The sequence below is a fragment of the Cervus elaphus genome, chromosome 29, assembly GCF_910594005.1.
Source record: "Cervus elaphus chromosome 29, mCerEla1.1, whole genome shotgun sequence".
In the NCBI taxonomy this organism is placed as follows: domain Eukaryota; kingdom Metazoa; phylum Chordata; class Mammalia; order Artiodactyla; family Cervidae; genus Cervus; species Cervus elaphus.
The window spans coordinates 36,848,688-36,861,846 of record NC_057843.1 but is presented as its reverse complement, the minus strand read 5'-3'; the positions used below and the strand labels follow the sequence as shown (position 1 = coordinate 36,861,846).

General features: G+C 39.8%; 1 protein-coding gene across 4 annotated transcripts in view; it reads left to right on the top strand.

Annotated features, from left to right (window-relative positions):
- KDM4C (lysine demethylase 4C) overlaps positions 1-13,159 on the top strand; it is a 402,052-nt gene that overhangs the window by 27,818 nt on the left and 361,075 nt on the right. For 3 of the 4 annotated variants that reach the window (XM_043891189.1, XM_043891190.1, XM_043891191.1), the window contains exons 2-4: positions 2,013-2,173; positions 9,828-10,003; positions 12,031-12,145. In XM_043891189.1, the coding sequence (XP_043747124.1) occupies positions 2,030-2,173; positions 9,828-10,003; positions 12,031-12,145 (435 nt within the window). In that variant the 5' untranslated portion in view covers positions 2,013-2,029. The remainder of the gene's footprint in view (positions 1-2,012; positions 2,174-9,827; positions 10,004-12,030; positions 12,146-13,159) is intronic. The other variant, XM_043891188.1, reaches the window with a different exon arrangement.

Below are 13,159 nucleotides of genomic sequence, written 5' to 3'. Positions count from 1 at the left end.
GAGAGCTGTACTTGTTTAGAGAAGCACAGATCACTGAGTCTTATTGAAGCATAAAGTAAAATGTGAGTCTTCCCAGGTGGCTACTGAGCAGGTAAAGAACCTGCCCGCTTATGTAGGAGATGGCAGGTTTGATCCCTGGGTCGAGAAGATCCCCTGGAGGAGGGCATGGCAACCCACTCCATTATCTGTGTCTGGAAAATCCCATGGGCAGAGGAGCCTGGCAGGCTACATGGGACTGCATGTAGCCCATGTAGGCTGCAAAGAGTCAGATGTGACTGAAGTGACTTAGCACGCACGCACTGTATAATGCAGGCTGTGATGATGGACACAGCCATGATAGTTCTTACAAGGGGCCTGATCTGGATGCTTCTAAAGGGTTCTATGTATCCTGTGTAGAGGTGGGACTTTGATCCTGCAGCCCAGGGATTTGGGCCTGTGCACCTGAAGGGACAGGGCTGGGGAGGTGGCCTGAAAGTGAAGTGAAGTTGCTCAGTCGTGTCCAGCTCTTTGTGACCCCATGGACTTTAGCTTGCCACGTTCCTCTGTCCATGGGATTCTCCAGGCAAGAATACTGGAGTGGGTTGCCATTTCTGTCTCCAGGTGAGGTGGCCTGGAAGGCTTTTAAATTGCATGCCTCCTTCCTGGGGCAAGAGGAGTACAGAATATTTTGTTAGGTATTAATATATCTCCATGCAGATTATTTTCTAGTTTAGAATATAAATTCCTGAAGGATGACAGGGTTTAATTCTGGCGTAGCTCATTTGCCTCACATGCACTTTGTGAGAAAGAGGCTGATTTAAACCTTTGGTGCATGATGATAATGTAGCCCTGAACTGTTATAACCTCCTATCCCCTTGCATGCTTCCCCTTTATTTACTGCATCCCTCATTTCCTACCTTCTCTTTTTGTCAGGCAAATTGAATTTATTATAAATGAGAAAAGGAAAGTTTTGTTCTGAGAGGATTAGGTGTTTGAGCTGTCAGATGCCAGGCGCTGTCACTGTATGTATAGGTGGGATGTACGGGACTCCTTCCTGAGGCATGCGTGCCCATGCTCCTCATCACGGCACATGGTGGGCACATGGTGTTCCCTTGCCCGGCATATAGTAGGTGTTCAGTAGGTGTTTGTGGAAGGAATCACCCTGTTCTTTGACAGCAGGATTAAGTCTGCGTTTTCACAGCGCTACTACTACCTACTTTTCTACTTTGATTTCCTGAATCTTTTCTTCTTGAGCTCCAGACTAGCTAACCTCCCCTCTCCATCTCTGCAAACTTCAGATATTTCCGCCACCCCAGATGCTCTTTCTTTCATCTGACAGACTTCTTTGCACTTTCTCATAAGGCCCAATTCTGCCTCTTTCCAGGGAAGTCATTGCTGAGTAACTCAGATGGAGTCAGTTACCTCTTCCTGTGTATAGTTTTGTATTGAAGTTTGTTCGGCCTCCAGATAGTCAGCTTGGAAGACAACCTTTCTTTATTCTTGTACTGTACAACCTCCTATACTGTGCCTCCAGCATTTTAGCCTGGTGTCTGGTGGTTTTGCAGATGGGGGCTGGTTTGTAAGTTATTACAGGAAAACATATCATGGTGACTTGAAGCATGCCTGAATAGGCTCTGTGCTGGGCATGTGGAATATTATCCATTTACTGCTCGGCCTGCATCAGGCCTTTCCAAGGTACATAGGTGAGCATCTGTTTCAGAGCTGGTTCCGGAAACTTGCAAAGTTAGAAAGTTCATTCTTTCTAGGAAGGACTCTGAGGAGGAGACCAATGTAATTAGGTCAGCGATTTCATGCCAGCAGTAGGATCTTGGGAGGAGGATTAACTAGAGACAGTTTTTCTTTTCAGAAGTCTGGGGAGAGATGAGGGAGTCTCACTAACATGGTGGCAGAAGGGAATGGTAAGTAACTAAAAGAGTTTTTGCTAGGGAAGCTTACCCACTATTTGGGAGGAATGACCACCGACCTTACCACACAGAAACTCAGCACTGATGCCCTCATCATCTTCTCTGTAGAGACTGCTCCAGCCATCATGGAGGTGGCCGAGGTGGAGAGTCCACTCAACCCCAGCTGTAAGATCATGACCTTCAGACCCACCATGGAGGAATTCCGGGAGTTCAACAGATACCTCGCATACATGGAATCTAAAGGAGCCCATCGAGCGGGTCTTGCAAAGGTGATTATCTTCAGATGTTTTTAAGCCAGAAAATGATCACTTGGCCTTTAGTTATACTCTTAGTCTTCTTGATGTGGGAACTTGCTTTTTCCAAAGGAAGACATTTGCAAAATCTTTGTTCTTGTTAATCCATGTGGAGCATTTGATTTCTTCAAAAAATAATTATCTTATTTTTCTTTTAACTATTTATACTAGGTTACATTCTAGGGTTTTAAGAAAACAATCATACTGAACCAAGAATGATTCCCAGGAACCAGAGAGACCCATGTAAAGGTTTCAGAAATGTGAGCATATTCATAGATTTCATTAGTTGCTCACAGAGTGCAGGTATTAACCTGAAGCCTGAGTACTGCTCCGCTCTCTCTACCCTCTCTACCCTTCTCTTCCTCTTTGTCCCTGCTGCTTCCTGCTTTCTCTCCCTCCCTCCCTTCTTTGTTCTTTCTGTTTTAAAATGTAACAGATTTATTAGACATAATTCACATACCATACAATTAACATACCATACAATTCATCCATTTAAAGTGTGCAATTCAGTGTTGGTGTTTTTTTGGGGGGGTATATTCACAGAGCTGTGCAACCATCATCACTACCTAATTCCAGAACATTTTCATCCCCTCCCCCCGCAAATAAACTGTACCCTTCAGCAGCCATTCTCTATTCCCTTCTATCCTCTACCCCCTGCCTCTTGGCAACCACTAATCTGCTTCCTTTCTCTATGGATTTGCCTATTCTATTTTCTTTTTAGTTATTTGTTCATCACATGTGGAGAATGCATACTCTGTGCTAGGCCCTATGTCAGATGCTGGGTGTGTGTGTGTGTGGTGGGGGGAGGTGAGGGGACAGAACAAAATCCCTGCCCTCTGGAAGCTAATATACTGGTGATAGCATTTTAGGGGTGAGATGGGGGACATCTAAGGAGAGATCTAAAGGATATACATGAACGTCTTTTCAAGATGTGGAGATAGAAAGAATATTAAGTCCAGAGTCCTGGAAGCTGACCTGAGCGTCATTACGGCTTGTCCAGTCATAACCAGGCACGGGGCATTTTATTCTAAGTGCAGCGGGAAGCGTTAATAGGCTTAAAGCAGAGGGCAGGAGTACCTGGTGGCTGCTTGCTTGCTTGCCAGCCGCTCTGTGTGGCTTACGGGATCTTAACTCCCTGACCAAGGGTGGAACCCAGGATCCCAGCAGTTAAAGCTCTGAGTCCTAACCATTGGGCTGCCAAGGAATTCCCTGTTTGTTTGTTTTATTTTGTGATATTATTTGGATGAGATCACAGTGGCTTCTACATGAAGAATGAATTTGAGGGGGAGGAGAGCAGAAGCAAGGAGTGCTGTCAGGGGTACTCAGGATCATAGGCAATGAGGGCTAAGGCGCTGAGGATTGCGTTGCAGGGCTGCCCTGTGGCCGCAGAGTTAGAGCTTTGAAAGAGGCTGTTTAGGTTTGACTTTAACCTGAGATTAGTGTATCTTTCTGTGATGGAAATCTATTTCAATTTAAAATCGTCTTCGGAAGAATAGAATTTTTTGGTACTTGCTTAATTTTATTATTGTTCTAAACGTTAAGTTTATAATACAGATTTCTGTGGACTTGTCGACATCACCACATAAATTTCTGAGCTCCAGCAGAGCCTTCCCTACGGTGGCTCATCACGGGTTCTCCTGAAGCCCCATCTCCATGGTGGGCCAGGAGCACTGAGAGGAGCTGCAGAACGAACTTCCAGGCTTGCAGGGCTCGGTGTTCAAGTCTTCCTCCTGTATCTGGATGCAGCTGTTTGTAACGTTGGGCTGTGCTGGCATCTGTGCCTTGCATTCTGTTATTTTTTTCTGTGTAGTTCAAGTCACTGCTGGATAAAGTTTAAAATTCCTGGATATTAAGCTGAGTGGATTAGGGGTGGGTGGGAGAGACAAAAAGAAGATAAAAGTTTATAGTGAATTTCTCAGATATGCTATCCTTAGTTTAATCTTTTCATTAGGTTAACTCTCAAAGATCCCATTTTTGGAACCTTAGCACTTCCAGGTTATCTTTGAGGAGAAAAAAAGCATGTTTAAGTTGAAGAGAAGAGAATGGTATTTCAGAATCACTTGACACACAAAATTTTGATCATAAACTTAAAATGAACCAGCTTGGGCTTTATTTGGGCAGCGGGGAGTTGGGGTGGCTCTCCTCTTCTCTGGGCTCTGAATCCAGCCCTTTGTCCTGTAGCTCTCCCTCTTTGTTCCCTGAAAATGTACACCTTACTGTGTTCCCTCGGGATTAGTGAACATCCCATGGCTAGGGGCACGTTTAGTAACGTTAGAAGAGAAATTGGCAGCTACCCCCATGAGGGAGCTGGAGTACAGAGAGAACGCCTGTGCCCCTGTGGACATTCTCTGACAGAGTGGAGTTAATGAGAACTACAGTTAATTTTCTGAGTGTTGAACCAGACACCAACCTGAGTCCAGATTCTCTTTATCAAGTGAGATTCATTGACAGATGGAGATAGTGATTTGATATTCAGTAATTTCCTTTTACTTATACTAGGAATACAATGAATTGTTCTTTTAGTCATTTTTGCCATCTTTTACATCTGATCACAAAGACTCAGTTTCACCTGCTTTTTTCACTTCAATTTCATCCTTCTTTTTCTGGAAGTTGCAGCAGTAGCAAATGTATAAAACTGCACCAAATAAAATCAAATTGTATACATTAAAACTGCAATGTTGCTATTTGTTTTGAGGGCTAGCCCTGGGGAACAGAGCCATGTGTGAAATTCTTTGTTAATGCATCATTTAATGAATTGGTCTTAATTTTTGATTAAGATCAATTTGATTGTGGTTGAGTAGTGACTTTGGCCTCAGATTACAGTCTGCCTTGGTTGGTAACAGTTTTTAGATTTATACTTTAGATCTAATGTTTTTTCCCCACCAGGAGTGAGAGGTTTGGCACCCTGACTTTCTACCTAGATTTGTTGGTCTAATTGGGAAAGTGAAAAAGTGACAATGTCCTTAAATGTAAAACTTGTACTTTTTTTGTGGAGAAAGGTTATAATGAAACATTATTACATGAGGAATGGCCAATTCTTCCAGAGCAGTATTATGGACATACTCTGTCCTGGGCCTGAGGTTATCCTCTAGAGTACAGAGCAGGCTTCCGGAGTAGCATAGAGGTGGCAGGTAGCTGTCTGTGTCCAGAGGTGAGGAAAGATGGGAGCAGCCCTGCCCTTCCTCCTCGCACTCCTTTCCCAGTTGGTCAGTGGTAGTAATGGCAACATAGTTCAAGATCAGTAATGCAAATACAGATTTCAGTTAGGTAATTTTTACTTGTATAGGGCCCAGGCTGGGATTGGGGAAATATTAATATAAAACATATATTTCTATTTTGATATAATCAGGAAGGTAAACTTCAGGAGAAATGGGTTTCCTTCCTTTAGAGTCCTTACAAGTAAAAGTTTAACTTTTGAGTAGTTTAAAGTCCTAAATATTATATGTTGTGCTTCCATTTCCTATGTGAGAAAATACGGTGTGTTAAGATTTAAAATTATAGTTGAAAAATAAAATTTTTGTCATAGGCCTGACCTTACAGATTTTTAAAGTTCTGTCTGAACACTTTAAACTTTAATCAGAGTAAATGAATACAAGCTCAGAATAATTATGAAGATAATATTTAGATTTTTGTAAATGTATTGTGTTGTTTAACTTTAGAGAAGAAAATTTGTTACAAAATATTTTTGGGATAAACAACTGCCTGTTTTTCACAATGCTGGAAAATATTTAACTCTAAACATAATGTTGATTTTGATTGTAGATATATTTCTAAGCAGGAGCCTGAATAAATCTGTGTTTTATTTTTTTGAATAACCACATTCATTTCTGATGAAGAAAAAGTTAGTGTTTATAAAATTCTTCATTACTATCCTTTGCCCTTTCAGAATATGATCAAGACAGTGTAAGTATGTTTATCCATTGGGTATGGTTGTCCACACTTAAAATATTGAGTATGTGTTCTCAGTAGTGTAAAGTGTGATTGTCTCTGGGTTCATTTTAAACCAACATATCTTAGAGAAAATATCAAGTGTGTAATATTACCTTATTGCTGATGAAAATTAAATTTAGAGTTTAAAGATCACCCCATCTCTTTTTTGAGTTAATATTCATTTATTGGCAGAAAGTGAAGAGGAGCTAAAGGGCCTCTTGATGAAGATGAAAGAGGAGAGTGAAAAAGCTGACTTAAAACTCAACATTCAGAAAACTAAGGTCATGGCACATAGTCTTATCCCTACATGGCAAATAGATGGGGAAAATGTGAAAACAGTGTCTGATTTCATTTTCTTGGGCTCCAAAATCAATGTGTACGGTGACTGCAGCCACGAAATTAAAAAGGCTTTTTGGATGAATAGCTATGACAAACCTAGACAGTGTATTAAAAAGCAGAGGCATCACTTTACAGACAAAGGTCCATATAGTCAAAGCTGTAGTTTTTCCAGTAGTCAAGTATGGATGTGAGAGTTGGACCACAAAGAAGGCTAAGCACTGAAGAATTGATGCTTTCCAACTGTGGTGCTGTAGAAGACTCCTGAGAGTCCCTTGGACTGCAAGGCAATCCAACGAGTCCATCCTAAAGGAGATCAGTCCTGATATTCATTGGAAGGACTGATGGTGAAACTGAAACTCCAGTACTTTGGCCACCTGACGTGAATAGCTGACTCATTGGAAAAGACCCTGATGCTGGGAAAAATTGAGGGCAAGAGGAGAAGGGCGACAGAGCTTGAGATTGTTGGATGGCATCACTGACTCAATGGATATGAGATTTAGCAAACTCAGGGAGGTAGTGTTGGACAGAGAAATCTAGCATGCTGCACTTCATGGGATCGCAAAGAGTGGGACCTGACTTAGTGATTGAAGAATAGCAACAACAAGCCATTTATTGATTGTGTAACATTGGCCAAGTCACACATTCCCTGACTCCAGGTTTTCTTATCTGATGAAGCCTAACTCAGAACCTTTCACAAAAGTCAGTCACAGGTGCAATGTAGATATAAATGTGAAAGACAAAATCTTAAAGCTCTTAGAACACAAAATAGAATGTATGCATTCTCTCAAGTAGGGAATTATATTTTTTTAAACAGAAGATCAAGGCAAAAATGAAGAAATTCAATTATATTAAAATGTATGATCTTTGTGATCCCATGGACTATACAGACCATGGAATTCTTCAGGCCAGAATATTGGAGTGGGTAGCCTTTCCCTTCTCCAGGGGAATCTTCCCAACCCAGGGGTTGAACCCAGGTCTCCCGCATTGCAGGCTGATTCTTTACCAGCTGAGCCACAAGGGAAGCCCAAGAATACTGATGTGGGTAGCCTAACCCTTCTCCAGTGGATCTTCCCGATCTAGGAATCAAACCAGGATCTCCTGCATTGCAGGCAGATTCTTTACCAACTGAGCTATCAGGGAAGCCCATATTAAAATGAAGAACTTATATCAAAAGATACAGTTAAGGAAAACTAAAGAACTAAAGAGAACTAAATATCATTCCTGAATATTCATTGGAAGGACTGATGATGAAACTGAAACTCCAATACTTTGGCCTCCTGGTAAGAAGAACTGAGTCACTGGGAAAGACCCTGATGCTGGGAAAGATTGAAGGCAGGAGGAGAAGGGAACCACAGACCTTGAGATGGCTGGATGGCATCACCGACTCAATGGACACGAGTTTGCGTAAACTCCGGCAGTTGGTGATGGACAGGGAGGCCTGGTGTGCTGCAGTCCAAGGAGCCGCGGAGTTGGACACAACTGAGCGACTAAACTGAACTGAACAGTTAAGGAGATTGAAGGGGAAGTTTCAGGGTAAGAAAAGGTATTTGATATATGTACACACACACACACATATATATAGATACTTGCAAATGTACACACCCAAGAATAACCAGACTCTATGCAGAAGTCTATACATTGATAAAAAAAGGCTGACAGTGCGATAGTAAAATGGGCAAGAGGCTTAAATAAATACTTTTTGAAAAAGGATATCTATAGGGTCAATGAATATATGAAGAGATTTCTTTAGTTATCAGAAAATGCTTATCTAATACCTACTTGAGTACCATTACACATATACCAGATCAGCACTACAAAATGATGATGAAGATGTGGAGCAATAGGGACTTTCATACATTGCTGGTGGGACTGTGAAATGGTACGGCCACTTTGGCAAAAGTTTGGTAATAATGATTAAATTTGATCTGCATATCCTGTGTCACAGCAATTTCACTGTTAGGATCTCTGCATGGGTGTATATTTAGAGAACTGTGTGCTCACATGCTGCAGAAGATGCATACATCTATATTAATAGCAGTGTTGTTTGCAGCTGCCGATAATTAGAAAAAAAGTGATCACGAAATAGTCATATGTTAACATAAATATTCATACAAAGGCACACTAAGTAGGAATGAAAACCAACAAACTTCAGCAGCCTAGGTCATCATGTTTGAATCTCGCAAAAATATCGAGTAAAATAGAAAAGATAAGGAGTGTGTGGGTATATACACATATATATTTATATATGCATGCTTACATTTCTATGCATTTAAAAAACTGTTGTTAGGGTTGGATACACAGACATAAAACTATAAAACCCGACAAGGAAATGAACACCATAAGTGCCATGATAGTGAACACTTTGTGAGCAAGAGGGGGATGTGTGTAGAAAAGGGTACCAGGACCTCTGGGGTACAAGCAATATCCTATTTCTCACATGTGACAGTGGGTACTCTGGGGTTTGCTTAATAATAACTCACAGAGATACATATTTGTGATAGTGCATTTTCTGTATGTGTGCTATCTGTATTTTGCAATTAAATTTTTAAGAGAATAGGCCAAAGCTACGAATCAGGGTTTCCCCCACCTCCCCAGAAAGTTAGCTGTTAAACATTGACTAGCACACCACTCTCATTTGCTATATTGTATGAGAGGTATTTAAAGAAATGATATTGACTAAACACTGCTACTGTGCTGTGCTTAGTCACTCAATTGTGACTTTTTGCGACTCCATGGACTGTAGCCTGCCAGGCTCCTCTGTCCATGGGGATTCTCCAGGCAAGAATACTGGAGTGGGTTGCCGTGCCCTCCTCCAGGCAATCTTCCCAACCCAGGGATCAAACCCAGGTCTCCTGCATTGCAGGCAGATTCTTTACCGTCTGAGTCACCAGGGAAGCCGAAGAATACTGGAGTGGGTAGCCTATCCCTTCTTCAGGGGATCTTCCTGACCCAGGAACCGGACTGGGGTCTCCTACATTGCAGGTGGATTCTTTACCAGCTGAACAGTACTTATTTTTCTCATGATAATATAGACAGCATTTGAACTTTGGCAAGTTATTTTATTTCTGTGTATCTCTCCATTTTACCTTGAAAATAGGTTAACTGTATCAAGTAAAAATAATTAATGCAAGTTCAGTATTTGGTATAGTGAGTACTCAGTAAATTTTGTTTAAAAATGTCATGTCATAAGGTAAATGTTTGGGAGAATGAAATCATTTCCTTTAATGTAAATCTCTACAGTTCTTTTACACATTTGTTGTAGAAAAGATGAGGAATTCTTTACTTGTATTCTGCTGGAACTTGAGAGCTAAATAACAATGTGGAATGTTTTCCAAATAATATTTTATTATTTTACTTTTAGGTGATTCCCCCTAAGGAGTGGAAGCCAAGGCAGTGCTATGACGACATAGACAACTTGCTTATTCCAGCTCCGATTCAGCAGATGGTCACAGGGCAGTCTGGACTGTTCACTCAATACAACATCCAGAAAAAAGCCATGACAGTGAAGGAGTTCAGGCAGCTGGCCAACAGTGGCAAGTGAGTAGATTCAGTGTGCTGTTTTGATTTCTTTCGAAGATGTAGATGAATATGTTAAGAAACCAAGGAGATGGAAGCTTGTGAAGAGCAGGAGCCTTCTGCAGAGTTTATTTCGTTTCCCATTTAACTGTTTCTGCTTTTTAGGTGGTTGTCTGCCTTCTAGAAAAATTGTTCCTCATTTTATCATCTCATTCATAATTAAGTGGATTTTTGTCCCTGTCTTTTACTTTGAGTTTTTGTTTCTACGCTTGACTCCTCTTTGTTAGGCAATTTCTTCTGTGTGTGATAATGTTTAAGTCTTAAATGATAAGTTACAGATATTAGAAGAATAATTTAGAAAGAAAATCCCTGGGGATTTTCCTAGTGGTTCAATGGCTAAGGCTGTGGCCCGGGTTCAATCCCAAGTCAGGGAAATAGATCCTACATGCTGTAACTAAGGCCGGGCACAGCCAAATAAATAAATGAAATAAATAAATAGTAAAAAAAAAGAAAAGAAAGGAAAATCCTTGAATGACTTGAATGGCCACCATTATTGTCACCTGTCACATTAGTCACCTGTTACTTTGTAATGAATGACCCCAAACCTTAGTATCTTAGATCAATAAACATTTAACATCTCAGTTTCTAAAGGTCAGGAGGCTAAGATTGGCTTAGCCGGGTGGCTGTGGCTCAGGACCTTGGTGAGGTTATAGTCAAGTTGGGTGGGGCTGCTGTCACTTGGAGACTCGACTATGTCTAGAGGATTTTCTTCCAAGATTGCTCCCCTTCTGTGGCTGTTGGCTGGAGTTCTGAGTTCCTTGCTGCAAGAGCTATTCCTTGTGTTGTGTGGCATCTAGCTTCTTCCGAAGCAAGTGATCCAGAAGTTACCAAGATGGAAAACAAACTGTCTTTTCATTACCTATTTCTTGACTATCATTTCTGCCATGTTCTATTTGTTATATGCCAAGTGCAGCCCATTCTTAAGGGGAGGAGAATTAAGCTGTATATCTTGAAGGGAGATATATCAAAGAATTTGTGGATATATTTAGAAACTGTCACAGTTATTATTATTAAACTACCTTAAAAAATTTTTTTTATATAGTCGTTAAGATCTTAGATCAAAACATTAATCTAGAAACACCCCTTCCCCATCAAACCAATCAACTATCCAACCTAAAAACATCATTGTCTAAAATTCCCAGGATGGGTATGCATGAGATTGAGTCCTTTGAATGATCTTTAAAAAAAAACAACACTGTATTTGACATAGTACGCACTCGATGGTAGTTGAAGAATCTTTTATTCTATACGAAGTTCCTGTTATGGAGCATAATTACTATTCCAAAGGAATTAAACATTTGATAGTTAATTCAAGTTTCTCTTGAGTTTTTTTTTTTTTTTGTTAGGCATTGGTAAAACCTCATTGTTTCAGATCTCATTTGAGAATGTAAAACTTTAATCATAGATTGAATTGGTTTGCTTTCATACTCTATAAGAACTCTAATAAAAAGTTCAATGCCAAAACAAGATTGCAGGAGCAATTTTATCCAATTTCTTATAAACTGTTTATTGTTTTCTGTTCTCCATCTTCTAGTGCCCATTTCCAGAGTCATTCTTTTTTTTTTCCCCCTCATTTTTCTTTCTTGAGTCATCCTTAAAGTATTAAATAGCTTATTTCATTTACACTAAATTTTAGTGGAATCTCTACTTCATACATTTTAAATCGTTCAAGTATAGTATAATTGGTTAAAGAGTTTAGAAAATCTTTTGAAAGATAAAATAATGAGTTTTAACTAATATTTTGCTTCTGTTGTTGGTACTTTCATGGAAGTATGTTTCTTAGTCAAGAAATGAAGTTTTCATATAGAGTTATTTAGAAGAATCTTGAGAGATCTATGATAAATATATTTACGTATTTACTTGTTAGATTTGACAGCATGAGGATGCAGTATTTTCATTTTGATAGAATTTTGTTTAGAAAGTGATGGGTAGGGGAAATCTTAAAATTGCCTTTACTGTTCGGGCTTTGTTTCCTCTCCCTTTTCCAGGTACTGTACCCCGAGATACTTGGATTATGAAGATTTGGAGCGCAAGTACTGGAAGAACTTAACCTTTGTGGCACCTATTTATGGTGCAGACATTAATGGGAGCATATATGATGAGGTATATTTCTATTATAGTGGGTTTTATAAGGTATCATTTCATGTTACTGTTTCCATTACCATTTTAGGTGGTTGAGAAGCAGTTATTTGTTGTGCTTTGTGTGACCCATAACTCTTCATAGGACAAGAGGAAATAAAGACACATCAGGATGATTGCTCCTGCTGCTGGTTTTTAAATTGAAACCAGCTAATTATACAAATACCTGAGACTGTTCAACAGTATGTAGTTATCTGGCTAGTCTTTAAATTACACTCAAAATTTTTAAAAGCAAAAGCATATTATAAAAATACTTGGAAAACAGGAAATATTATTCATAACAGTATCACCTTAAGAAAAAAGTAGTATTAATATGTATTCTTCCTGTAACATGCTTATATTCTCTTTTTTTTACCACTCCCAAATTGTGAGGAATTTTTTTTTTAAATACACTTTGCAGTCTTTCCAGTTATTTTTCATGAGAATGTAATCTGCTTGATATAATATTATCCTTCTTGCCTCCCCCAATACTGAAAATTCTATTAAATTTTTTTCCTTTTGAAACCTGTTTTACATTTTCCATTGTTTTAGTTTGAAAAATTTCTTGCCTACCAAAAAGTTGAAGTAATGCAGTGAACACTGGATGCCTTCATGTGGATTCACGAGTTGTTAATTTTGCCGCATTTGCTTTTTGTTTCTGTGTCACTCTATCTTTGTCTCTCTGTCCCTCTGCTGTAACATTTGAAAGTGAGTTACAAACATGACAGTTCACCCTCAGTTATTTCAGCGTGAACCTTTCAGTTATGAGGCGATTTAAGGTTTATATTGGGCTTCCCTTGTGGCTCAGCTGGTAAGAATCTGCCTGCATTGTGGGAGACCTAGGTTCGATCCCTGGGTTGGGAAGATCCCCTGGAGAAGGGAAAGGCCACTCACTCCAGGATTCTGGCCTAGAATATTCCATGGACTGTATAGTCCATGGGGTTGCAAAAAGAGTCGGACTTGACTGAACGACTTTCAACATTTATATAATAGTATCTA